The 27,833-nt window shown below is 40.8% G+C and overlaps 1 protein-coding gene and 1 pseudogene across 2 annotated transcripts; one reads left to right on the top strand and one right to left on the bottom strand.

The window, feature by feature from the left end:
- Positions 1-517: 517 nt before the first annotated feature.
- Positions 518-1,960, bottom strand: LOC104657403 (annotated as a pseudogene).
- Positions 1,961-8,749: 6,789 nt separating this feature from the next.
- On the top strand, positions 8,750-27,204 carry DUSP19 (dual specificity phosphatase 19). Of its 2 annotated transcripts, none has more exons than XM_010357176.2 (4): positions 8,750-9,352; positions 14,013-14,059; positions 17,538-17,690; positions 26,390-27,204. In XM_010357176.2, the coding sequence occupies exons 1-4, from the start codon at positions 9,127-9,129 to the stop codon at positions 26,615-26,617; spliced, it is 654 nt and encodes a 217-aa protein (XP_010355478.1). In that variant the 5' UTR covers positions 8,750-9,126; the 3' UTR covers positions 26,618-27,204. The 2 variants fall into 2 exon arrangements, with proteins under 2 accessions (XP_010355478.1, XP_030772556.1); XM_030916696.1 differs by having other exon boundaries at positions 8,953-9,352; positions 17,656-17,690; positions 26,390-26,855.
- The last annotated feature ends 629 nt before the right edge of the window (positions 27,205-27,833 follow it).

The raw sequence follows: 27,833 nt of genomic DNA, 5'->3' as shown, positions 1-27,833 counted from the left end.
GTCAAGAGTTCAAGACCAGCCTGGTCAGCGTGGTGAAGCCCCGTCTCTACTAAAACTACAAAAAATTAGCCAGGCGTAGTGGTGCGTGCCTGTAGTCCCAGCTACTCAGGAGGCTGAGGCAGGAGAATCGCTTGAACCCAGAAGGCAGAGGCTGCAGTGAGCCGAGATCACACCATTGCACTCCAGCCTGAGCAACAGAGCGAGACTCCATCTCAAAAAAAAAAAAAAAAAAAAGGAAGTTTCTATATCTCTGTTTGTATGACTATATATATTTGGCAGAGCTAGCTGAGGTTTTATTTTGGAAAAAAAAAAAAAAGCTTTTGAATTGTTTTGTAGCTGGAGGCATGGGCAAGGGGAGTCCTCAGGTAGTAAACTCCCCCCTCCGCGGATGGGCTGAGGGCTAAGACTGAGGCTCAGGTGGGTCTCCCATTCCTTGTGCTACCCTTCACAGCAGACTCCCTCACGGGCTCTGGTGCAGCCACAGGAGGGGCAGGCTGGGAGGGGCTGCCGTGGCTGTTCACTTGGACAGGACGTCAGAGGACTTGGACACCAGCTTCCCATCACAGGTCTCCATCTTCTTCACAACCACGGCCCTGGTGAAGCTGGTGCAACTGAAGGAGCTGGAGCCTGTGCCCGAGCCAAAGCTGGAGCCCAGGTCATAGCTGAGGTCGGGACTTGTGAGACCCCCATAGGCCGAGCTCAGACCACCTGCATAGCTGCTGGTGGTCTTTGTATGGATGCTCATGTTCCGCATCCCAGACTCCGGCCGGCTCTCCTCGCCCTCCAGCAACTTCCTGTAGGTGGCGATCTCGATGTCCAGGGCCAGCTTGACGTTCATCAGCTCCTGGTACTCACGCAGCTGCTGCACCATGTCCTGCTTGACCCGCTGCAGTGCGGCCTACAGCTGGGACAGCTTGGCGTTGGCATCCTTAATGGCCAACTCCCCGCACTGCTCGGCATCTGCAATGGCGGCCTCCAGGGAAGCCCTCTGGCCTTTCAGACTCTCAGTCTCAGCCTGGAGCTGGCTGATGTTCCGGTTCATCTCGGAGATCTCAGCCTTCGTATGCCTCAGGTCATCCAGCATCTGCAGCTCCTCATACTTGATCTGGTACCGGCTGCAGTTGGTGATCTCGTACTGCGCCTTGACCTCAGCGATGATGCTGTCCATGTCCAGGGAGCTGCTGTTGTCCATGGACAGCACCACAGACGTGTCTGAGATCTGGGACTGAAGCTCTGGGATATCCTCTTCATACAGTTACCTGAGGAAGTTGATTTCGTCAGTCAGCCCTTCCAGGCGAGACTCCAGCTCTACCTTGTTCATGTAAGCTTCATCCACATCCTTCTTGATGAGGACAAATTCATTCTCCGTCTCTCTACACTTATTGATCTCATCCTCATACTTGTTCTTGAAGTCCTCCACCAGCCCCTGAATGTTGCCAAGTTCCGCCTCCAGCTTCAGCTTCTCCTAGCCCACAGTCTCCAGCTGCTGCCTAAGGTTGTTGATGTAGCTCTGGAACATGTTATCCATGTTGCTCTGAGCTGTCTTCTGCTGCTGCAGGAGGCTCCACTTGGTCTCCGGCATCTTGCTCTGCTACTCCAGGAACCGTACCTTATCTATGAAGGAGGCAAACTTGTTGAGGGTCTTGATCTGTTCCTTCTTCTGGGTGTGCACTGCCTGGATGCTGGGGTCCACCTCCAGGTTAAGGGGGCTTAGCAGGCTCTGGTTGACAGTGACAGTGGTGATGCCTCCCATGCCACTGGCCCCACCATAGCCTCTGCCCAGGCCACTCCTGAAGCTGCTGCTGCCCACTCAGGAGAAGCTTGAGGAGCTGATGCAGGCACCAGGCCCACTCGTGTAGGAATGGCTGCTGAAGGCCAGGGGACCAGAGGTGGACACCTTGTAGGACTTCTGGGTCACCCTGATGGACATGGTGGAGGCAGGAGTGGAGGCAGGCGGGCTGAACCAGGTGGAGTTTCCAGAAGGAGTGGAGAAGCTGCTTCTTGATTGACTTCTTATATTATCAATATAATATAAATAACTAAGGCTGGACTTGGTGGCTCACGCCTGTAATACCAGCACTTTGGGAGGCTGAGGCGGGTGGGTCACCTGAGGCCAGGAGTTGGAGACCAGCCTGACCAACATGGTGAAACCCCATCTCTACTAAAAATACAAAAAATTAGCCGGGCATGGTGGCGCTTGCCTGTAGTCCCAGCTACTTGGGAGGCTGAGGTGGGAGAATCACTTGAACCTGGGAGGTGGAGGTTGCAGTGGGCCAAGACTGCGCCACTATACTCCAGCCTGTGCGCCAGACTCCATCTCTCTCTCTCTCTCTCTCTCTCTCTCTCTCACTCTATATATACACACACACACATATACATATACAAAACCACACATATATAACCAAAAAATGTTGTGTAATCAAAATACTCTAATAACAAATTTATACATAAGGAATTATATTCATGAAGAAAATTTACATTCAAACTTGTTTTTTCTTTTTCTTTTTCTTTTTCTTTCTTTTTTTTTTTTTTTGAGGCGGAGTCTCACTCTGTCGCCTGGACTGGAGTGCAGTGGCCAGATCTCAGCTCACTGCAAGCTCCGCCTCCCGGGTTTACACCATTCTCCTGCCTCAGCCTCGCGAGTAGCTGGGACTACAGGCGCCCGCCACCTCGCCCGGCTAGTTTTTTTGTATTTTTAGTAGAGACGGGGTTTCACCGTGTTAGCCAGGATGGTCTCGATCTCCTGACCTCGTGATCCGCCCGTCTCGGCCTCCCAAAGTGCTGGGATTACAGGCTTGAGCCACCGCGCCCGGCCACATTCAAACTTGTTTTAATTGAAATTTTTAAAAAGTCTTCTAAAGGATCACACAGGAAGCAGGTGCCATAATCATGAGAGGAATTTTGTGGGTTTTGTTTTGTTTTGTTTTGAGACAGGGTCTCTCTCTTTGTCACCCAGGCTGTAGTACAGTGGTGTGATTTTGGCTCACTGCAGTCTCGACCTCCTGGGCTCCAGCAATCCTCCTACCTTAGCCCCCTAAATAGCTAGTACTATAGGTGCGTGCCATCATGCCCAACTACTTCTTTTATATTTTTTGTAGAGACTGGGTTTCACCATGTTGTCCAGGCTGGTCTGCAACTCCTGAGCTCAAGTGATCTGCCTGACTCGGCCTCCCAAAGTGCTGGGATTACAGGGGTGAGCCAACGTGCTTGGCTGAATTTTGTTTTTCTGTATATTCATTTCAGGCTGTGTCTGCATGTTCTTAGTGAAGTGCAGAATTGAGATTACTAACTCAGGCTAGAAATTGTAATGCAAAGGGGAGGATTTTTGATTATTTATAAATGATTTTTACCCATATAAGTCACATCCGAATTAATGAGGATTACATATTCCCATGACAGATTTTATTATGTAACATGTCAGAGCATGTAATGTAGTGGGATAAAAGTGGATCTTAGAATTCAACAGACCAGTGGCCAAGTGTGGTGTCTCATGCCTGTAATCCCAGCACTTTGGGAGGCCAAGGCGGGTGGATCACCTGAGGTCGGGAGTTCGAGACCAGCCTGGCCAACATGGAGAAATCCTGTCTCTACAAAAAAAAAAAAAGAAAAAAGAAAAAATTAGCCAGGTATGGTGTCACTTGCCTGTAATTCCAGCTACTCAAGAGACAGAGACAGGAGAATCGCTTGAAGTCCAGAGGTGGAGGTTGCAGTGAGCTGAGATCAAGCCACTGTACTACAGCCTGGGCGACAGAGCAAGACTCAGTCTCAAAAAAATTTTTTTAAATTAAAGAATTCAACAGACCTGAGACTAAGTATACAAGACCCACTGCTTACTACTTCATTGCGATTTAGCCACTTTATCTAAAAGTGGGATTTTGTGAGGATTAGAGGTAATGCTCAGAAAATGCCTAGCATAGCACTTCACATAGACACTCTAAATCTGTTAGGAGAGAAGAATTATATGGAGAACACAGGAACATATTCTAGGATGTATTCACTTCACACTTTTCCCTTTTCCTCAGATCCAAGGCCCTTTAGCCCTTGTAAGGATGTGCCCTTTCTTGCAGGACAATCTCTTACTATTCACGTGTCAGCATAGGCAATGCCTTCTCCAGGGGTGGAATGCTGCCCTCTCCCTCTAGCCTGGGTCTAATAACATTTTGCCTCTTATTTCTCTCCTGCCAGCACTCTAAGCTAGCTTTGTGTAAAGGATTTTTGCCCTTAAGGGGCTTTTTGGAAAGCCATACAGTGCAGTGGAACAAGCATTGTATATTGAGTCAAGGGACCTAGGATTATAAGGGATGTGAACTTGGGCAAATCAGTTTACTTTTCTGCACCTTGGTTCTTCTGCAAAATGTTGATATGAGTTGGGTAGCATCTAGGTGTCAGGATATTAACAACCAATGTTACTGCAATGTTAATATTCTAGTATTACCAGCAGGGACTGCAGCTATCCATATATAGCCAACAACTCTACCCATCCTCTGCAGAATGATGTGGTGTATAGAATATGGGCTCATGAGTAAGATAGAACTGTGTTCAACCTTGTTACTCAGATCTGTTACCTAACAGATCTGAACTGTGTGACCAAAGGCTGTGTCCTTAGGTTCCAAGTTAAATGTCCTTCTTTATAAAAAGAGAATGGATACCTATTTTATTAGGTTATCATAGGGATTGAATCAGATACTGTTTTTATATTCCTGGGAAATAGATCTGTTCTTGTTGAAGGCGTCTTTAAATCCATTATAGTGCACAGTCTTCATCTTACCCAACACTATCAACAGCATATGAAACAGCTGATCACACTCTGTACTTTAATACATTTTCTTTACTTGTACTCTCAGAACTCTCTCTCTTTCTCATTCATTTTCATTCAACTCCCTAACCTCTCCTTATTAGTCACTTTGGTATACATGAGGTTTCTCTATCAACCCTCACTACCAGGCCATCTCATTCAGCTCCATGGCTTTATATAGCATCTTTAAGCTGATTACTCCAGAAGTTGCATTTCCAGCAGATACCTCTCTTATGAAGTCCAGATTCATATGTATAGCTGCCCACTTGATGTCTCCATTTGGCTGACTAATTGACATCTCCATTTGGTTGACTAATAGGAGTATTAAACTCAACAAGTCACAAACTTCTCATATTCACATCACCTCTTTCTTGGTAACTGGCAAATCTATTCTTCAGTTGCTTAGGCTAAGAACTTTGGAATTATCCTAATCACTCCACATCAATCTACTAACAGATTCTCTTGGCATGATTCTCATGTGTCCCTAGAATCTGACTACTTCTTACCTTCCTTCTGTTGCCATTCTAGCCCAAGCAACTGTCATCTTCCATCTGGACCTCTGTAGTAGTCTCCTAACAACAAGCAGGAAAGGGAGCTCCCTTTCCTTATAGTAGCCAGGAAGACCCTTCTATGGCATAAGCAATGTCATGTCACTTGTCATAGATTAAGTTTCCTGGAAGCTGACTCAGGTAGAGTTTAGCATGTAAGACTTTTCAAAGAGTGCCCTTGGGATCAACACTTGTAGAAGGGAAGAAGAAAGCAGAATTGGGCAGACACAGAAGTTAAGTGGCTATACAGATCCAATGACAGGGTTAGCCAACCACATGTTAGCTTTTCGGAGCTAGAATGGCTCCTCAGAATTGTTCCAAATTGGGCTAACACACAGATCTTTATGCCCCCTCATCAATCAGCCACGGATGTGGTCTATTCCATAAGGGACACAACCTCAGCAAAGCAGCCCTCTGCAGCTGCAGCAGTCCCTGAAGGGATTGTTACCAGTCAGCCAATAGTACACCTGGTAGTGGAGACAATAGGTATTCATTGAAGAAGGATCTGGGTAGCACAACACAGGATCCATCATATGATTCCTTTCCCTAGTTCCTTCCTGTGGCTTCCCATCACTCAGAATACAAGCCAAAGTTCTTATCATTTCTCTCTGTCCACATCTCCTCCAATTCTTTCCCTTAATTCACTCCCTTAAAGCCAAGTTAGCTACCCAGGTGTTTCTTGAACCTCTCCATCTCCTACTAGTGCACGCCTGTTTCAGCACTTGGCATAGACATTCCAAATCTGTCAGCAGATTTAGACACTTGGTTATGAAGCTATTCCCCCATATATCTACAGGGCTGGCTTCTGCACTTTATTCAAGTCTCTGTTCAATTTTCACTGAATCAGAAGTGCTTTCTCTTACCACCCTAAAGCAAATAACACACTGCCCTCTCACTCCGTTCCCTTATTTTCCTTGATTTTTTTTTAGCATTTAAATTGTGACCCAACATCGTTATATCTATATTTGTTTCTTGCTCCCTCCACTTGGATGTAAGATCCATGAAATAAGGGACTTTGTTTTTATTCACTGCTATATTTCCAATGACTGTCACAGTGCCAGGCACATAGTTGATGCTCAATAAATATTCATTAATTGTAATTATTTTGGAAGCAGGGCAGTATTCTACAGTAAATAAGAATTAAGGCACTGGATGGAAACAAACATAGGTTTTATTTGAGATTCTAAACTTATGAGCTGTGAAATGTAGACTATGTGACATGCTTTCTCTGTACCTGAGTTTTTCCCAGTTGTAAAATGAAGATGATTATAATAGTATGTACATAATAGGTTAGGGGTGAGGTCAAATATGATAATGCGTGTAAAGCATTGTTAAACAGCTAAGTGATAATACTAAGAATCTAAAATTTTTTATAAGCACAGTGCCTAGCATGCAGTAAATGCTTAATAGTACTTTTTTTTTATCATTATTATGATAAATATATGGATTGATTTATGGTTAGAGTTGTTTTTTGATGAGTCTGTGATTGTTGTTTTAAAAATGCAAATAGTTTCTTCAGTTTTTCATTTTAGGATGTCCTGCAGATAGCCTGAGCATATATATATATATATACATTTTTTTTTCTTTTTCTTTTTTTGAGACAGGGTCTTACTCTGTTGCCCAGGCTGGAGTACAGTGGCATGATCATGGCTCACTGCAGCCTCAAACTCCTTAGCTCAGGTGCTCCTCCCAGCTCAGCCTCCCAGGTAGCTGAGACTACAGGCACGTGCCACCAAACATGGCTAATTTTTTTTGTATTTTTTTAGTGGAGTTGAGGTTTCATCATGTTGCCCAGGCTGGTCTCGAACTCTTGGGCTCAAGCAATCCACTCTTTTTGGCCTCCCAAAGTGCTGGGATTACAGACATGAGCCACTGTACCAGGCCTGTTCTCTTTCCGAGAGGGAGAAATTTGGTTTATATCTCAGTCTGCTGAGGCTGCTCTAACAAAATGCCATAAACGATGTTGCTTAAACAACCAAAATAAATTTTCTTACAGTTCTGGAGGCTGAGAAGTCCAAGATCAAGGTGCTGGCTTATTCAGTTCCTGGTGAGAGCTCTCTTCTTGGCTTGTAGACAGCCAGCTTCTTCTTATGTCCTCATACTGTCTTTCCTTGGTCCATACAGGGGAGCTGGAAGATCTCTTTAAGTTCTCCTGAAGCCACTAAACCCATCATGAGGACTCTACCCTAGGGTCTTATTCTAATTCTAAATTACATCCTAAAAGTCCCATTTAAATACCATCACCTTGAGGTTTAAAGCTTTAACATATGCATTTTGAAGGGACAGAAATAGTCAATCCATAACTGTTGAATTTTACGTCAGAAAGTTTCAATAACAACACAAATTTTTTTTTTTTTTTTTTTTTTTTTTTTTTTTTTTTTTTTTTTTTTTTTTTGAGACGGAGTCTCGCTCTGTCACCCAGGCTGGAGTGCAGTGGCCGGATCTCAGCTCACTGCAAGCTCCGCCTCCCAGGTTTACGCCATTCTCCTGCCTCAGCCTCCCCAGTAGCTGGGACTACAGGCGCCCACCACCTCGCCCGGCTAGTTTTTTGTATTTTTTAGTAGAGACGGGGTTTCACCATGTTAGCCAGGATGGTCTCGATCTCCTGACCTCGTGATCCGCCCGTCTCGGCCTCCCAAAGTGCTGGGATTACAGGCTTGAGCCACCGCGCCCGGCCACAAATTTTTAATATGTGGTATTGGAAGAAAGGTTTTCATAAGTGCAACTTCTTCATTTTATATATGTGTTTATACATTGCGTTGAAATTCATTTAAAATTACATTTACTTTAATAGGGGTTTGAAAAATTTCTCTTTAAAGGAATCTTGTGATTTCTTTTACAAAACTTTTTTTTGGTAATCAGAATCATCGTTCTATAATATATTTGTTTTATAAATGTGGATGCTTACACAATTGATTTTCTTAATACTTCATATGGAGGGACTTGCTGTAATTCTTCTTTAGGATGTATATTTACTGTATGAAATGAAAATGTAGGCTGAAAGTCAGAAAATACATAAATTTTAAGCTCTTGTCTGTCTACATATATGAGCATAAATTTTAAAAAGATATCTTTTTTCCCAGTTTATTTAAATTGTTTCCTCACAAATATGCAAAACAACTTTATCTAGTAAACGTTCCTCTTGCATTAACAGCAAAAGGAGAATGTGTGAAGGATACAGGAAGCGAGAAACAACGTCCGCTCTAGCCCTCCTGGACTAGCCTAAAAGCAGACGGGCAGGAAAGGCTTTGGGACATAGGGTGATTTGCAAGGTGACTCCGCTTGTCTCATTCAAGCGATAGCGATACATAGGTCAGCACGGATCGTCTATAGTCACTGCCGTAAGTGACACCAACAGAATATATCAGAAAATCACTGCCTTTAAAGAACGAGGACATGTCATCCCTTTCTCCAACGAAGTCTTATATTTTACCATTCTGCGTGTATTATAAAGCTAAATTTAAACAGCAACAATAAGAAGTCTCCCCCAGTGGATCCCTTGAGCTTTTCGGGAAAATGCAGATTTCTGGCTGACAGGAAGAAGAAACAGCATCCAATTGGCACTTGTGTCTCAATGACCAATCAAATTTCGCCTTACATTGCATCGCTGGGAGAAACGGAGCTGGACGACTCGGTCTCTCGGCCTGTGGCTGCTGCTGTTACCTAGATGGGCGAGCACCTCTGAGGCTGTCTTTGTTACCTGGGCCGTAAGGGACTGGCAGTTCAGCCCTTCTCTGTGCCTGCTGGATTTGTTTGTATTTGTTCCCAGCCTCTGCTCATGTAATGCACTCCCTTAACCAGGAAATTAAAGCATTCTCCCGGGATAATCTCAGGAAGCAATGCACCAGGGTGACAACGCTAACTGGAAAGAAAATTATAGAAACATGGAAAGATGCCAGAATTCATGTTGTGGAAGAAGTAGAGCCGAGCAGTGGGGGTAGTTGTGGTTATGTGCAGGACCTTAGCTCGGACCTGCAGGTTGGCGTTATTAAGCCATGGTTGCTCCTAGGTGAGTATATCGACTTGCCACTAAATCATTGAGTACTTTTGGCCAGATTATGTTCTCATTTTCCCCCTTTATGCGTAATAGTCTGTATTATCAGCTATCCTGCCGAAAAGCTGAACTGTTTCCTTTTTTGGATACGGAACTTCCATTAGCCAGCTACAGCCGTTTCTGCCTCACAGTGTACCCATAAGAAGCATAGATGCTATTCTAGTAGCACTTGGCACCGCATATTTGAATTTTAGCAAAGCTTTCTTCCTGTTTCTCTAACTTCTCTGGAGAATAACACATTGATGTTGTGTTTTCTTGGATCATAAAAGATACAGCTTAAAAAAAAAAAAAAGAATGTATCAGGCAGAACTACAAGTGACAATGGTTAAAGTTATAGAAAAGTTAATACTTGAAATAGTCCTGTGCTTGCTGGCCTGCACAGCTCTTACAAACCGTGCGGAATACATGCCTCCTGTGGCCACGTCTGTTCATGGTGTCTGTTTTTGGAGTGTTTAAGAGAAGGAGATCTTTTATTTTATAGCTATGAGTCTGAAGATTTTATGATTTATTTTGCATTATGGAAATACTGAGTCCCTATACAAGCATAGTTCACAAATAGCAAATGAAGCAAGGTTATAAAAGTACAAACTTGTTAATTTGGCAAGAATATGGTATGGTGTTCTTAAAAAAATAGTCAAGAATGTTTTCAAGTACGTCTGAATTATTTCTGTTTACGAATAGAGAAATTAAGACTCGGAAAGACTAAATGACTTGTCACTATGCTGCGAAGGCATTCTTGAATACAGAGAAGACTGACAAATAGCCCAGGTATAGTTCACCTAGTGTCTCATTTCTTTGCAGAATCCTGTGAAGTAGGGATTATCAGCTTTGTTTTACAAATAGAAACCAGGATTTAAAGTTGGTGAAGTCATTTACACAAGGTAACACACCTAGTAAATAACAGAGCTAGGCAGCAAGCCCAAGTCTGATGGACTCCTGCTGTCCATTGTTATATGAGGCTGCCTCACATAGACCAAGTTTTCAGTCCTGCTCTGCCTCTAATTTACTAGGTTAGCTGGTGCAAGCCATTTATCCCTTCTAGTCCTCCAAAAAGCCATCTGTAAAGATGAAGTAACAGTATCTGCTTATGTCATAGGATCCTCCTGAGGTGGTGGTTGTTGTAAAAGGTTTTTGATACAAATCAATTGCAGTATACATATGTTATTAAATATTATATGAATTGTTACATAGGCTATCTTTAAATTCACCAAATAAATGTCTCTAGTTTCTGCAGCCCCGTGAAAAATTATACCATATTCTTGTGACATTTACAGTAAAAAACTGAGTTATTTAGGTAATCTGAAAAGTTCACCTAGGCCTTGCTCACCATATCTAGGAAAGAAAATATGCCCTGGCACGTTTTTCAGTTTTCACGTTTTTCAGTTATTTTGGCTTCCACTGTAGTAATCATGGCTTGGAATAATTATGGTAGAATTTTCATATATCATTCACCAATTTAGGGTCTTCATGAACTTTGCTTATTACTGTTATTATTATTTGTGGACTTACCCAAAGTGAACTGATCAAGGTAGTGTTCTGAGATAGGGGTTGGGAACCTCCCCAGGATAGTGGGAGAGTCCTGGGAGGAACTTCTGAAACTAGCCCTAAGAAGGTCTTCTCTCTGGACCAGGAAATGGAATACTTTCATCAGGAACAACTTCCCCTCTTCTGAAAGCGCACCTTTTTCTGCCTAATTACAAGTGCCTCATTCCTGAAGGACCCGTGGGTGGTTCCACCTACACTTCTTCTACGTGAATGTTGAAAGAGTTGTTTCTGACCAGACTTAGTTTATGTCTGGGAGACTGGGGTTGTTTGCAGGTTGGTTCTAAGAGCTTCCTTCACCTCCTCAAAGCAACACAGCTTCTTCCGAGCATTGCATGCCAAACAACTTTTGGTTTTGGTAGTAAATAAAGAAAACAAAGAGTTGTAAAAATGTAATCTTTTTTAGTTTATAAACTCTAAAAAATGACTGCATTTAAAAAATATTACATAATCCCAGCACTTTGGGAGGCCGAGACGGGCGGATCACGAGGTCAGGAGATCGAGACCATCCTGGCTAACATGGTGAAACCCCGTCTCTACTAAAAAATACAAAAAAAAAAAACTAGCCGGGCGAGGTGGCGGGCGCCTGTAGTCCCAGCTACTCGGGAGGCTGAGGCAGGAGAATGGCGTAAAACCCCGGAGGCGGAGCTTGCAGTGAGCTGAGATCCGGCCACTGCACTCCAGCCTGGGCGACAGAGCGAGACTCCGTCTCCAAAAAAAAAAAAAAAAAAAAAAAAAAAAAAAAAAAAATTACATAGGCCCTCGAACCATTTAAAGAATGGATGAAAGATTTTAGATAGCATTTTTGTCCTAGGCTTTGAAAATTATATATTATAGACAGATAGATATTTATTATTTATTTATTTATTTATTTTGAGATAGGGTCTGAAAATAAATCCAGAGTGGAGTGCAGTGAAATGATCTTGGCTCACTGCAACCTCCACCTTCCAGGCTCCAGTGATCCTCCCACCTCAGCCTCTGAATAGCTGCGACTACAGGTGCACACCACCATCCCTGGGTAATTTTTTGTACTTTTTGTAGAGATGTGTTTTTACCATGTTGCCCAAGCTGGTCTTGAACTCCTGGGCTTAAGCAGTCTGCCTGCATTGGCCTCCCAGAGTTCTGGGATTATAGGCATGAGCCACTGCGCCTGACTAAACTGCCAAGTTTCAATTATTTGAACCTATTTTTTCCCCTGGAGTTGGTTAGGGCTTTCTACATTACAAAACAGAATTTTAAAAAAAATGAAGTATTTCAAATTTGTAGAAAATTACAGAAACTAATAGACCATTATGTATACACCATTCAGCTTTAACAAATGTTAATATTTTGATAGGCTAACTTTTGAGTAGAATAAAGCTGAATGTGAGTTCAGTAAGGAACCTGTAAGCTTGGTATTATCAAGAGGATATTGGCCAAACAGCATACTTGCTGGCCTTTCTGCTACCTAAAATCACATTTAAAAAGTTGGCTGAATTCCCAGATAGGTAACTTAAAAAAAAAAGTTTATGAAATAGAACCTAATTCAGGAAAGTAAAATGCTTGACGTCTTTAAACTGTGAAACTCACTTTATTTGAACTAGTTATTCTCCATATGAACTTGCTTATTAACTAGAGCCAGTTTCCTAGTGTGGGAGATCTGGGAAGCTGGCTGTGACAGAAAGATTGTAGAAGGGCACAGCCCTAGTGGTACATGGAGTGTGGGTGGGATCCTGCAGGCCAACAGCATTTGCTCTAAGCTACTGGGTGTTCCCAAACCAGCTGGCACGAAGTCGTCTTGTGGGTGTATGGTTTTTGTAATATCCTTTTTTAAGTTACAAAATAAAGAGATGTTTATTGTAAAAAGTCAGAATGAGCATAAAGAAGAAAAAAAATCACCTGCAACCCTACTATTAACATTTTGTTCTACATATACTTCCTGTCCATTTTTTAAGCACATACATATTTTTTGTTGTTATAAAAATGGATGATGGTATTTTGTAACCTGCTTTTATCACCAGATATATTGATAACATTTTTCTGTCTGTCCTTTTTTTTTTTTTCCTGAGATGGAGTCTTGCTCTGTCATCCAGGCTGGAGTGCAATGGCACGATCTTGGCTCACTGCGACCTCCGCCTCCCAGGTTCAAGCAATTCTCATGCCTCAGCCTCCTGAGTAGCTGGGATTACAGGTGTGCACCAACCACACCCAGCTAATTTTTGTATTTTTAGTAGAGATGGGGTTTTGTCATGTTGGCCAGTCTGGTTTTGAATTCCTGACCTCAAGTGATCCATCTGTCCGAACCTCCCAAAGTGCTGGGATTATAGGCAGGAGCCACCACTTCTGGCCAAGAACATGTTTCCGTGCTATAAATATTTTACCACATTTCTTCTTTCTCTCTCTCCCTCTCTTTCTTTCTTTTCCTTCCCTTCCTTTTCCTCCTTCCTTTCTCCTTCCCTCCATTCCTCCCTCCCTCCCTTTCTCCTTCTTCTCTTTTCCTTTTCCTTTTGTTTCTTCTTCTTGCTGTGTCACCCAGGCTGGAGTGCAGTGGCATAACCATAGCTTACTATAACCCCAAATTCCTAGGTTCAAGGGAGCCTCCTGCCTTAGCCTTCTGAATACCTGGGAATACAGGCACACACTACCATGCCTGGCTAATTAAAAAAAAATCTTTTTTCTATAGAGAGGGTCTCACAATGTTGTTCAGGCTTACGTTTCTTATTTCTAATGGTGGTAATGGCTGTATGTATTTCACGACACAATTGTACCATTTTTTATTTAATGCAACAGCTATTGGGCTTTTGGTGTTCTTTTGTTTTTGTTTTATTTATATTACAAACAATACTATGGTGAACATTCTTATAGCTAATCTTTGCAACATCTGTAACTTTTAGGACAAATTTTTAGAAGTAGGATTTCAGAGTCCAAGAGTTTATATAGGATGACTCTTATCAAATTGCCCTTCAGAAAGTTGGACTAAGGTCCTTCCAAGTTGTTTGTCTTTTTTTTTAATAACGGAATTGCTGTACAAATTTATATAAAAGGTCAAGATGATTATATTTATGTTCAAGATGGTATCATTTATTTTTTCTAGGGTCACAAGACGCTGCTCATGATTTGGATACCCTGAAAAAGAACAAGGTAAAAAAATGCTTTAAATCTGGCACCATATACACAGAATATTTTAGTTGTTTTATTTAGGAAAAACTGTATTGGTGCATCTTTGGTACATTATGGAGTTTACTTGGTAACATTTTGGCTATCATTTTAATAGAGTTGAAAAATAATTGGCACAGAATTCGAATATGTTGATCTATGATCTATCTTTCCAGTTTTACATTCTTCTTGATCTCTTTCATGTACCCTTATGAACCTGACCTTGGAGGCATGTCTTTCTTGCCTGTGTTTATGGAGTTTCTCTGTGTGGGATAGGCTTTCCCTCATCTCTATTTGTTTAAGAGCTGCCCATGCCTTAAGTCCCAACTCACATACCACTTCTTCTGTAATGCCATTTCCAGCCACTCTACTCCATACAACTGATGTGATTTATTACATATTTACTCAAAAGAATTTTTAGCCCTCTACCATTTTGTTGAGCACTGTTTCAGGTCATGGAATTACTGTAGTTGAAGGAGTGTAAGAGATTCTTGTTCACTTGATGCCTATGACCTAAGGGGCAGACAGGGAAGACAGACAAGCAGCTACAGAACAGCATTTGTGTGCTTTGATGGGGAAGTGCAGGGTGCTATAGAAGTGCATAGGAGATGATGCTCTTAACCCATGTTTGGTTTGGTTTGTTTTTGGGGGGATAGGTGAGTCAGGGGAGACTTCCTGGAGGAAGTGATATTGAAGTATTTCTCTGAAGAGGCTGGGAAAGGAGTAGACAGCCTGTAATCTCAGTGCTTTTGGAGACCAAGGCAGGAGGATTGGTTGACCCCAGGAGTTCGAGATTACAGTGTGCTATGATTTTGCTACTGTATTCCAGACTGGGTGACAAAGCAAGACTCTATCTCAAAAAAAAAAAAAAAAGGAAGAAAAGTGTTCATACAGAATAAATGATATGTGTGAAGGCCAAGAAGCAAGAGAAAGGCTGATGCTTTCAGGGACAGAAAAGTTCAGTGACCCTGGAATAGAGAGTGTGAGAAAGAAGGGCACTAAGAGACCAGACCAGAGAGAGAGGTAAGCATGAGCCAGATCACAAAAAGCCATGTAAGCCAGAGTTAGTTGTTTGGACTTGATCCAAAAGACTGTGGAAAGCCACTGAGAAGTTACCCAGAGATGTAACAGGCTCAAATTTGCAGTTTAGAAAGATTTTTCATTAGAAGCAGTGTGGAAAATCCATTGGAGGGTTGCTCAAGTGAGAGATGGGGAAACTGGTTATAAAGCTATTGCAGTAATCTAAGGAAAAGATGACAGTGGCTGAGATTAAGATGTAGTGGAGATAGAATTACATAGATGTGAGGGGTTTTTTAGGGGGTAGAATTCTTACAATTTGATTACTTATGAGGCAGAATAGGGAGTGGGGCTAAGGGAGAAGGAGGAGTCAAGGCTGATGTCTCACTTCCTTTGGTAACTAAGTAAGGTTATTGTTCCATGAGATTGAAAACAGCGTAGAAGGAACAGGCTTTGAAGGAAAAACAGTGTGCTCAGTTTTGAACATGTTAGATTTTGGGTGATGTGGATCATCTTGGTGGGTGGATATGTAGGGTTTGAAGTTCAGAATAGAGGTGAATATAGATTTAGGAATCTTCAGCTTTTAAATAGTTACTGAAATCATTAGAATAGATGAAGCTGCCTGGGGGAAAAGTATAAAGTAAGAGAGAAGAGGGCCTATAACAGAATCTTATCATAGAACTGATAAATTGAGGAATATCACCCTATGTGGAATGATCAAAGGAAGAAGAGTCTGCAGTGGGAAAGGAGGATCTAAAAGAGGCCAAAAGAAGGTAAAACAAAAAGGTGGTGTTGTGGAAGCCAAAGAGAATAGTGTTTTAGGGAGGAGAGAGTCAGCAATGTCAGATGCTGCAGAAGTTTAAGTACGATTAGGCCTAAATTATGTTCATGGGACTTGGTGACAGAGAGGTTGTTAGTGCATTTGGTGGAAACAGTTTCATTTGAATTGGAGGCCAAAGCCGTATTGCAAAAGATTGAGAAGTGAGGAAGTGATGGCAAGGGGAAAAAAAAGAGAGAGAGGAGCTATAGGTGAGGAGGGGGATAGGAGAGCTTTCAGCATGTTTTAAGGCTGATGGTAGAAGAAGAAATTGAAGATACAGAAAAGCAAGAATTATGACTGTAGGGAGATGCCAAGAAAGTAGGAAGCACTGTGACTCCAAGCACAGATTCTGGAATGAGCCTTATTGAAGATGCATGAGCATATCATTCATTGTAATCAGAAGGCAGAGGGGAAGTACAGATGTGGACAAAGTTGTTAGTTTTTTTTTCTTTTTTTCTTTTTTTTTTTTTTTTTTTGAGATGGAGTCTCGCTCTGTTGCTCAGGCTGGAGCACAGTTGCATGACCGTGGCTCACTGTAACCTTCACCTCCTGGGTTCAAGTGATTCTCAGCCTCTGGATTATCTTAATGGACTTTCTACATGGCTTTCTTCCACATGTTTGGTGGACTCTAGGAAAAGGAGCTCAAATACATAGATGGAAGAGGAGGAGGTTGCTCAAATGTACCACCTGAAAGAAAATTTTTTACAACCACACCTCCCCTTACTTTTCAGCCAGATTAGTTCATCAGAATCTCTGGGTATGAGACCCTGTGGTATTGATAGTTTTTAAGAGTTCATCAGGTGACTCTAATGTGCAGTCATCCTGAAGAACCATTTTATTAAGTAAAGAATATGAAGGAAAATAGGGAAATAATTCTTGAAAGGGAAGTTGTGTACTACTGATATACTTCTCCTATTTAAGTTTTTTATATGGATATTCACAGATTAATTCAACAAAGATTTTAAGCATTTTCTGCTAAACTCACTGCTCATTTGCTTATAACACTAAGTTAAACATGGTCCCTACCTTCGTGTAGTTTCTAGTGCAATGAAAGAGACAAACAATCTCTAAGTGGTATGAGCTGTAATAGGGCAAGTCCAGGGCTATGAGAATATATAGGCCAGGTGTGGTGGCTCACGCCTGTAATCCCAGCACTGTGGGAGGCGGAAGTGGGAATGTCACTTGAGGCCAGGCGTTCAAGACCAGCCTGGGCAAAAAAAGCGAGACCCCTCTCTGAAAAAAAACAAAATTAGCTGGGCATGGTGGTACACTCCTGTAGTCCCAGCGACTTGGGAGGCTGAGGAGGGAGGATCACCTGAGCCCAGGAGTTCAAGATTGCAGTGACCTATGATTGCATCTTTGCACTCCAGCCTGGGTGACAGAAAGAGACCCTGTCTCTACATGATGATAATAATAAGTTAAAAAAAAGGGTGGGGGGGGAGAGAGAGAGAACACATAGTAGAAGGAGCACCTCTGGTGTGGGTTGAAGAAGTATTGTCAATCAAGTGAGTCGCATTTAAATTTTTTACCTTTCTTGTTATAGATATCAACACAACACCCCAGTCTCTTTTTAGATAACCTAATTCATGGGATTTTTAAAAATCATCTTTTTTCTTTCTCTTTAAGGTGACTCATATTCTTAATGTTGCATATGGAGTTGAAAATGCTTTCCTCAGTGACTTTACATATAAAAGCATTTCTATATTGGATTTGCCTGAAACCAACATCCTGTCTTATTTTCCAGAATGTTTTGAATTTATTGAAGAAGCAAAAAGAAAGGTGAGTTTTGTTTTGATCCATAGTTCTTCAGAAGCAGAAATTTGAAAGTATGGATCCATTACCCAATCTTTATTCTTTTTATAATGAATCTCTAAAAAACCATTATGAAATTTCCCTTCTAACAATGTTTCATTATTTCCTACAATTATTTGGTTAATTGCTCTTTTTTCAATGAGATACTTAGTTTTAACATTAATTCAGTTTCTCATTTTCCCATGCCTTACTGAGAAATGTTCAGAGATAAAAATCCTCTACTTACTGAGTTTTTGTCTGTAAACATGTAGTTAGATTTCCTTTGAGGGTTTATAGCACCTGACCTCTGACCAGTCTGCAAGATATTCAGGGGGACTGTAAAACAGAGACTGCTCTAGACTTGTTAGTGTATTTATGATGATTAACATGCATTTCATTTTAATGAATGAAATAGTTATTGTGAAATTGCATTTTTAGCAGTAAAATTTTAAGGCACTCTAAGGACTAAATGTGCATTGCTTTTCTTAGATTGTATGAAAATGCTGATCATAAGCTGTCTGTTGGTTTTCTGAAGTTAGAAGACCAATAGCCAATGCCATATAGTACTTCAATCTTGTTACTGGATTCAAGTCAACATTCTGACAGGCAAAGTTTCTAGGTTGGCTGTTATCAATAATTATTCCTTGAAATGGCGTCATTTTTAGTCAGCAAATAATTCACACAGATTTTATGTAAGATACGTAGGTGGGAAAGTAGAAGCATTTACAGAGAGAAATAACTCTTCTGGAACACCTAACAATGAGAAGATTACAATCAGGTTTAATTGAACTCTGGCCTACCTTCTCTCCCTTCTACCTTCTCTCCTTCCCAATTTCTCTCCCTCTCTCCTTTCTTTCCTTTCATTTGGTAATACTTATTGAATGCCTTAGGTGCCTAGCACTGTTCTACTTACCTTCCTACTAGACTACCTGGAAAATATAAAACTATTCAATTCTACTGTTCATCAACTTTAATAGCAGATACAGTCATGCACTGCATAATGATGTTTGGACTGCATATATGATGGTGGTTCCATAAGATTATAATAATGTATTTTTACCATACCTTTTCTATGTTTAGGTATGTTTAGATACACAAATACATACCGTTGTGTTACAGTTGCCTACAAGTTAGTACAGTAACATGCTGAACAGGTTTGTAGCCTTGGAGCAATAGGCCATACCATTCTAGTTTGTGTGAATACACTCTATGATGTTTACAGCATGAAGAAACTGCCTAACAACACATTTCTCAGAATGTATCACCACTGTTAAATGATGCATGACTATATTTGAATGGAAGCAAAGGAAGAGGGTTTTTGTTTGTTTGTTTTTTGTGTTTTTTTTTTTTTTTTTTTTTGAGACGGAGTCTCGCTCTGTCGCCAGCTGGAGTACAGTGGCATGATCTCGGCACACTGCAAACTCCGGCTCACTGCAACCTCCACCTCCCGGGTTCAAGTGATTCTCCTGCCTCAGCCTGCCAAGTAGCTGGGACTACAGGTGCACACCACCACACCTGGCTAATTTTTTGTATTTTAATAGAGACGGGGTTTCACTGTATTGCCCAGGCTGGTCTCGAATTCCTGAGCTCAGGCAGACCGCCCGCCTGGGCCTTCCAAAGTGCTAGGATTACAGGCGTGAGCCACCGCACCTGGCCAAGGAAGAGGTTTTCTAATTCAAAGCCTAGTATTGGCCATTCTGTTTTCTTGTGAAAAACTTCACAGGCTCTGGATTGTAACATTCCAGTGTGTGAGTTAATAGTTTTAAAAATAAAAATGATGTTTCTGTATTAGCTCCTTCTCTAAGGAGATGTAGAATATGCCAGAGATGGGAAAGTGTAGATATCATCCATATTCATATTAACATTAGAAGAGATGTAAATGTTTCAAGTAAAGATTAGACGGGGTAATACTATCTAGAAAGAAAAGCAAGAGATTGAATATTCTAATAAGTGTGGAATTTTAAATGAATTTAAAAATAAAATTTGCCTTAATTTGGGCCAGTAAATTAGAGTGGATTTTAGTTTGGGTTTCCTAAAAACAAAGCTTGAGATGAGGATTTAGAGCTGATGATTAATTTGAGAGGTACAATCTCTAGGCAGTGAGAGTGGCAAGAAAGGAAAGTGATTCAAGGTGGGAAGAGAAGGAATACAAAGTGATACGTTTACCCTGCTGGGCTCATTGCACAGTGAGCTGACTATTGGCTATTCAGGAGGTGTAGCTACTCTACCACCCAAAATATCTCTGGACAGGCAGTACAAAGAAACTGCACCTCAACCCATTCTGGGAGGGAGGAAGGAGAGAGAATTTATCTGCCTGGCTTCCTGTCAGCTTCTGTTTCCCATTGGTCCAAGTTTGCCAGTGGGGATATAACCAGCCCCACAATTCTGGGTTATAATATTCCACTCCTTCAGCGGCCATCTCAAAGCCAAATCTAACACCCTATAATACAACTTTTCAACCAAGTTGAGAAATAGAAAATCCAGGACTCAGAGTATGCCTGTCTATGCTGTGGACACCATTGAAGAAGAGCTCCTTCTTTGACAGGCAAAAGTGAATGGACCTAAGGGGAGAGCAGTCAGCCATGGAGGTGGTAGCTGAGGTGGAGTGTGCTGAGAGGGTCTGTGAGATGGCGGCACCACGAGAATCTGAGGAGTTGCAGAAAATGTTTCTGATAAGATGAATTAGATTTCAGCAATATGTTCTACCCTCTCAAGCCTTATGTTTTATACTGGGATCCTAACCTCAGCCAGTATGTACCTGCCCTGAAAACTCAGTGCATTGACACAATCTCAGCTTGCTGCAACTCCGCCTCCTGGGCTCAAGTGATTCTCCTGCCTCAGCTTCCCTAGTAGCTGGGATTACAGGTGCGTGCCACCATGCCTGGTTAATTTCTGTTTTTAGTAGAGATGGGGTTTTGCCATGTTGGCCAGGATGGTCTCAAGTGCCTGATGTTAATTGATCCACCTGCCTCAGCCTCCCAAAGTGCTGGGATTATAGGCATGAGCCATCATGCCTGGAAATATATATTTAGTTGTAGCAATAGAATTCTTGAATTTTTTTCATTTGTTTTAGAAAAGATTTATTCATCCATTTGTCTATTTTATATTCAAATATTGTTAAATTTAATTACTCAGTGAATTACATGTTTCAAAACTACCTTTCTAGGCCTAGTTTGTTGTTTTTATCTTTTTACATACCATCCCCAAATGGAATGGTTTCCATTTCCCAAGTCTTTCCTCATTTCCCTCTGTACTTGCAAAACTCTGTTTGGTTTCTCTGTCCTTCCTTTATGCTTAAAGGGACAGAAATACACCTGAGAGGAACCGTAATGGTAACTTCTATAGCCCAGAGTCCTTTTAGAAACTAAATTTATTTGTCCCCTGTTTTTACGTGCAAAAGGTACAAAGTATGACAATGTATATTTGATATTTCATGTTTGTTATTTATAAGATGCGATTTTAAAAACATGATGTAAGTAGTCCATGTTCTTTGTAGAAAAAAATGGAAAAAATTAAGATACTGCCACACTTAGATATAACCATTGTTAGCATTTTGATATATTTTTCTAGACCTGTATATTTATTTTTATAAAAATAGTATCATACAGTTTATATTCTTTTATAGCCTGCCTTTTTTTTTTTTTTTTTTTTTTTTTTTGCAGCTTCATGACTTTCATTTGTGGTACCTGTGCTTTATCTTGAAAATACCTTCTCCCCCTGCCCCAGACAGTGGGCTGGGAGGGGGCAGCAAAAAATGGAAGATGTCCCTCCCTATTGCACATGGACCCTATGTACAGGCCCACCTGGCTGAGGCCAGCAGGACTCTTGGCACATTCTTGGATCCCTGCTCAGGAGGGGAGGGCTGACAGGGTGACATCACACGTGAGATCGGGACCTTCGGACAGCCACTCTGGTCCTGGATACTGATATTTGCACTTCTTGGTCCTCAGTTCCTTCCTGGTCCCATCTCCGGCCCTGGTCCCCTCTGTATAGCCTGCTTTTTATACTTAATGATTCAAATCATTTTAAATTTTTGCACAGTATTCTGGTAGTTGGTGATTCTATAATTTATCTTATTTCCTACTGTGAGACATGTAAGCTGTTTGTAGTTTTTTGTTCAATATAAGTAAAAGTTCGTTAGAGAAACATTATGGGTCTCAATAAGTACCTAAATTCACTTTTTTAGATGCTTCTGTTACCAATAAAGGGTCATGACTGCAAGTTGTCCAGGTTCTTGGCGTTTTGAACAAAGAATTGGACAGAATGCCCATCAAAGCAAGAAAGAATGAAGCAACAAAAGAGTGAAAGCAGGGATTTATTAAAAGCGAAAGCGCACTCCACAGTTTGGGAGCAGGCCCAAGCAGCGGCCCAAGGGACAGGATACAGAAACTTCTTGGGTCCAAATATCCGCTAGAAGTTTCCCAATGGCCACTTCATGCTCACCTCATGTAAAGGAAGTGGTATCCTGCGGTCAGTCTGATTGGTTAGAGAAAGCAGCCAACCAGAGGCTGAAGTGAAGTTACAAAGGTCAGGCTCCTGTGCAAACATCTGATTGGTTGCAAAAAGCAACCAATGAGAGGCTAGGGTGAAGTTACAAAGTTACGCTTCTATGCAAACGACGACTTGGCCTGCAGTCAGTATGATTGGTTGTGGACAGCAAATTTCCCATCTGCATGCAGAAAAGGTGGGGGGTTTACAAAGGCAGTAGCCCTCTGGTCCTTTTGTTACTTAGGTCTGGAAAGTTAGGGTTTTCCTTTGAATTTAGTTCTAGGAAGTCTGCGTGAAACAGCCTTAGGTTCCCTGCTGCCAGACCCTATTCTCTTGCCTTATGTCTTCCAGTTTGTTTCAAAGCAGTCTACCCATCACTTTTTTTGTATTTGTCATATTTGCATTCACCTCTACTACTGTGGATAGTCATGAGTGGACTGTTGTGACCTGTGCTCCTCATAGTGTTGTCCGGTTTGCTACCATATCTCTGCAGGATGAGAAGGTTGTGCCTCAATATAAACCAAGACATTGCTTAGTTCTTTGAGAGATTTTGGCTACTCCCCCACCCCACCCAAACGCTGAACTAAGGAGTATATTTTTAGTGACAATTGATTTTCATTCCACTGCAGAATTCTTATTTCATCATAGGTGGCTGTCAGGCACTTGCAGACTATCACATTATACCCAAGGTTTTTTTTAAGTTCTGGGGCATATGTACAGGATGTGCAGATTTGTTACATTGGTAAATGTGTGCCATGGGGATTTGCTGCACCTATCAACCCATCACCTAGGTATTAAGCCCAGAATGCATTAGTTATTTTTCCTGATGCTCTCCTTCCTCCTACCCCACCCCACCCTGACAGGCCCCCAGTTTGTGTTGTTCCCTTCCATGTGTCTATGTGTTCACATTGTTCAGCTTCCACCTATAAGTGAGACATGCGGTGTTTGGTTTTCTGTTCCTGTGTCAGTTTGCTAAGCATAATGGCTTCCAACTCCATCTATGTCCCTGCAAAGGACATGATCTCATTCCTTTTATGGCTGCATAGTATTCCATGGGGTATATATATATCACATTTTCATTATACAGACTATCATTGATCGGCATTGAGTTGATTCCATGTTCCGTGTCTTTGCTATTATGAGTAGTGCTTATGCCCAAGGTTTTTTTTGTTTTTGTTTTTGTTTTTGTTTTTTTTGAGACAGAGTCTCACTCACCAACCAGGGTGGAGTGCAGTGGCACGATCTCAGCTCACTGCAACCTCTGCCTCCTGAGTTCAACCGATTCTCCTGCATCAGCCTCCCAAATAGCTGGGATTACAAGCACCCACCACCATGCCCAGCTAATTTTTGTATTTTTAGTAGAGATGGGGTTTCACCATGTTGGCCAGGCTGGTCTCGAACTCCTGACCTGTGATCCACCTGCCTCAGCTTCCCAAAGTGCTGGGATTACAGGTGTGAGCCACCGTGCCTGGAGATGCTAAAGTTTTAATGGAAGTTAAATATAAGGGAAAACACCTGGGCTTGGCTCAGGTACTGTTAAGGAATATTAATTACTTATTCTGAGAAGATGTGAGGGATACACATTGCTGCCCTCCAGGAGCTTGCAATCTAGTTGAAAACTGTAACGGCACAAGAACAAAGACAACTCTGTGAAATGGAAATAACATAGCATAATTACTGTCTGCCCATAAGTTACTACTTGCCCATAGCAAAATGGTGATTTTGAATTTTTGAAAGAACACTTTCCTTTCAGAAATGCAGAACAAATTTATTCACTTAGCAAACAGTTATGGAATACCTACTATATGCCAAGAATTGCACTAACTACTAGGCATACAAAGATGGCCAAGACATTCCTCCTGCCCTCATTTCACTTGGAAAGAGGCAGTCTTAGAACAGAAGTCAGAATTAGCTGTACCAAGAAGAGCAAAGGTCTTCTAGGCATAGGACAACAGCAAATGCAAAGAAAAAAAAATGCTTTATAAATTGTTTGTTACTGTTTTGAGCTCTGAAAAAGGGATATAAAGCCAATAATTTCTCTGGAAATACTTTCAAGGACAATATGATACCTAACGAATAATCAAAAGGTAGAAAGTAGGTAAATTGAAAAGTTGTAGAAAAACAGCTATTATATAAAGTAGAAAGAAGAAGAAAATAATATCACTTTAAAACATTAGCTAAAATTGGATGCACATTGTGTAAGACTGAAAATAAAACTAGTTTCATGTTCAAAAGCCTATGTATGGATCATAAAGTAAAGCCGACTAGTATATAAGCAGGAAATATTAAAAGTGACATTGAAGGGTATCTCTTGCTTATTAAGCTTATGATTGCAAGTTTCTTTGGAGTATCTAATTAATTTGTTTTATGCTAAATGAAGTTCATTAATAATTTTCATCAGTTACCTTAATATAATTTTTAAACATCTTAAGTTTTGTAAAAATGGGCTATTGCTACAAAATGAGAAAAGTTCCCAAGGTGTATAGTGAATATTTGTGTTTTGCTTTTCTTATATAGAAACTGTTGAAGTTTGAAAAGGAGTCATAAATATCTATAGAAAACAGTATATCCCATAGTAATGTAAGATGTGAAAAAAGAAAGCAATTGATATTGTCCTTTTTTATATGAGGATTTTCAAAATGTTAACTGATTTTGTTATTAAAAATTTGGCTTTCTTGAAAAGAGATGCACTTGCAAATTTGTTACAGCAGATCAAGGAAAGGAGTTTTGCAACAGATGTATGAGCCAGAAAACTGCCTTGCAGAAGTAAAATAATCTGATGAGTCATAACAGTAGTATTGTTAATATGTGCTCTGGGTAGAGGGTTTTTGGTAGCATATTGTTTTTTCCTCCTGCTCTCATCTTTTTTTGTGTTGTACCAAATAAAGAATCAGGAAATGAAGTAACTAAAATGTCTAATTCTGGAGGGTATGCTCACGGTTCATCACGTTTCATTTCGATCATTAACTTTTTTTTTTTTTTTTTTTGAGACGGAGTCTCGCGCTGTCGCCCAGGCTGGAGTGCAGTGGCCGGATCTCAGCTCACTGCAAGCTCCGCCTCTCAGGTTTACACCATTCTCCTGCCTCAGCCTCCCAAGTAGCTGGGACTACAGGCGCCCGCCAACTCGCCCGGCTAGTTTTTTGTATTTTTTAGTAGAGACGGGGTTTCGCCGTGTTAGCTAGGTTGGTCTCGATCTCCTGACCTCGCGATCCACCCGTCTCGGCCTCCCAAAGTGCTGGGATTACAGGCTTGAGCCACCGCGCCCGGCCGGATCATTAACTTTTTAAAGGCTTCAGATGGGCCAAGCTGTATCAATGCTGTCCCATCAGATCTATCACATTCATTATTAATACAATATTGCCCCCGTCAGCATTGGTCTTGCGCTGTGTCTCTTTTCACTTGGAAAGTATCATTTGCAAGTTACCTGAAACGTTTTTTCATTTATTGACCTCATGCTGGTGTCTGATTACCTTTTCCACTTCACATTGTTATAAACTATTTGTGTCACATTTTACTACCTCAAAAGTTTAAATATTTTTAAGTAACTTCCTGCCAGAATAAAATATGTCCAAGGGTAGAAAATTTTTTCCTTGCTGATTATTTAAACAGATTTGCAAGCCACTGACACTAGCTTATTTATGAGAACACTAAGTATACTCTGGAATATTTCTGGCTTTCTGTTTAGTTTATAGTTATGATTTTATTTTGTGTTTCCACATATATTTCCTGTGGTTTTTTTCTTATTTATATACACTTGTCTACTAAGTTGTTAGGTTTTATGTATACTTTACCGAAACATTTGGCTACTAAGTTGTTAGGTTTTCATGTGTACTTTACTGATACATTTGAAGTTATTAGGTTTTTGTGTTTACTGATACATTTGGCTACTAATTTGTTAGGTTTTAATGTGTTCTTTACTGGATTACTTTAGTTTAATGAAAGATACTGTTTCATGAATTCCAAACATCATTAAAGCATTTCAATCATGGGTTAGTAGGTAAGGGAGGTATAGGTTAACTGATTGATTGATTGAGTTTCCATTTGTTGTGGGTAATGAATTTTATTTCAGTAATCAAATAAGTTGAATCAAATAAATCGACAAAACTGAATATTTATTATTTCAAGTAATATAAGAATGTGCAATTGATTTAATAACCTTTCTCAAATGAATAATGAAGATTTTTTTTTTTTTTTTGTAGGATGGAGTGGTTCTTGTTCATTGTAATGCAGGAGTTTCCAGGGCTGCTGCAATTGTAATAGGCTTCCTGATGAATTCTGAACAAACCTCATTTACCAGTGCTTTTTCTTTGGTGAAAAATGCAAGACCTTCCATATGTCCAAATTCTGGCTTCATGGAGCAGCTTCGTACATATCAAGAGGGCAAAGAAAGCAATAAGTGTGACAGAATACAGGAGAACAGTTCTTGAGTTGCATTATAGCAGACAATGGACAACTGTAGTTTCTGAACTAGCTTCTATAGCCATCTTTTCCCTTCTTTGGAGAGTAGACTAGCAAAACTCCCTTTTTTCTCTTGCCTTTTTTATGCATAAATGGAGGTCAACTTGAATGTCCTGACCTACTGTATAAGTAAATTTCAAATGTCATTACTTTCTCTTTGTTATTATAATGTGTGATTAAATGCTTTTTTAAATTGCTAAGGGAAAACAACAAAGTATTAGTAATCATTGCTTTCTGTAGAAGAAAAAGGTTTACATTTAAAATGTATATTTAGAGCATGGAGAGAATCATTTAATTAATAAGCCTATTTTTCTGTTCCAGCAACTGTTTTTATGAAGGAAAAGCTTGAAGTGCTACTTAACTTACTATTTCAGAGGGAAGTAAATTTCTTTTTAAAGAATCTTTTCAAGATTAAAAATGAATACCTTAAATCTCCCAAAAGAGATAACCAATATCTGAAGGTTTATACAATATTTATATAGTGGCTACAATATTCACAAAATTCCTGTGTTCTCTTATGAAAAATATACACTTTTCGTTTCTTCCTCTTCCTCCTCCTCCCCTTCTTCCTCTTCCTCTTCCTCTTCCTCTTCTTCTTCTTCTTCTTCTTCTTCTTCTTCTTCTTCTTCTTCTTCTTCTTCTTCTTCTTCTTCTTCTTCTTCTTCTCCTCCTCCTCCTCCTCCTCCTCCTCCTCCTCCTCCTCCTCCTCTTCTTCTTCTTCTCTTCTTCTTCTTTTTTTTTTTTATTTGAGATATAATTTGGCTGTTGTCACCTAGGTTGGAGTGCAATGGCACAATCTCGGCTCACTGCAACCTCTGCCTCCTGCGTTCAAGCGATTCTCCTGCCTCAGTCTCCCAAGTAACTGGGATTATAGGTGCCTGCCACCATGCCTGGCTGATTTTTGTATTTTTAGTAGAGACGGAGTTTCACCATGTAGGCCAGGCCGGTCTTGAACTCCGGACCTCAGGTGACCCACCCACCTTGGCCTTCCTAAATGCTGGGATTACAGGCGTGAGCCACTGCGTCCAGCCTCATTTTGGTTTTTTCAATTCTATTATCTGATTTTCTTTCTTTCTTTCTTCTTTTTTTTTTTAATGTATAGATGTTCTCTCATATATTCTTGTGAGCTTTGGTTCTTTGAATAGGTGATCTATTCTCTTACATTTTGTGCTTTTTATCTTGGGT

The sequence above is a fragment of the Rhinopithecus roxellana genome, chromosome 14 (assembly GCF_007565055.1).
Source record: "Rhinopithecus roxellana isolate Shanxi Qingling chromosome 14, ASM756505v1, whole genome shotgun sequence".
In the NCBI taxonomy this organism is placed as follows: domain Eukaryota; kingdom Metazoa; phylum Chordata; class Mammalia; order Primates; family Cercopithecidae; genus Rhinopithecus; species Rhinopithecus roxellana.
Note: the sequence above shows the minus strand (reverse complement) of the source record. Positions and strands in the feature narration are given on the sequence as shown.

What these genes read in the sequence shown, in the direction of transcription:
- DUSP19 (XM_010357176.2), top strand. Translation starts at nt 9,127, where the DNA reads ATGCACTCCCTTAACCAGGAAATTAAAGCATTCTCCCGGGATAATCTC. An exon ending in TAAGCCATGGTTGCTCCTAG is followed by an intron (nt 9,353 to 14,012) that starts GTGAGTATATCG and finishes TATTTTTTCTAG; the next exon opens with GGTCACAAGACGCTGCTCAT. An exon ending in ATACCCTGAAAAAGAACAAG is followed by an intron (nt 14,060 to 17,537) that starts GTAAAAAAATGC and finishes TTTCTCTTTAAG; the next exon opens with GTGACTCATATTCTTAATGT.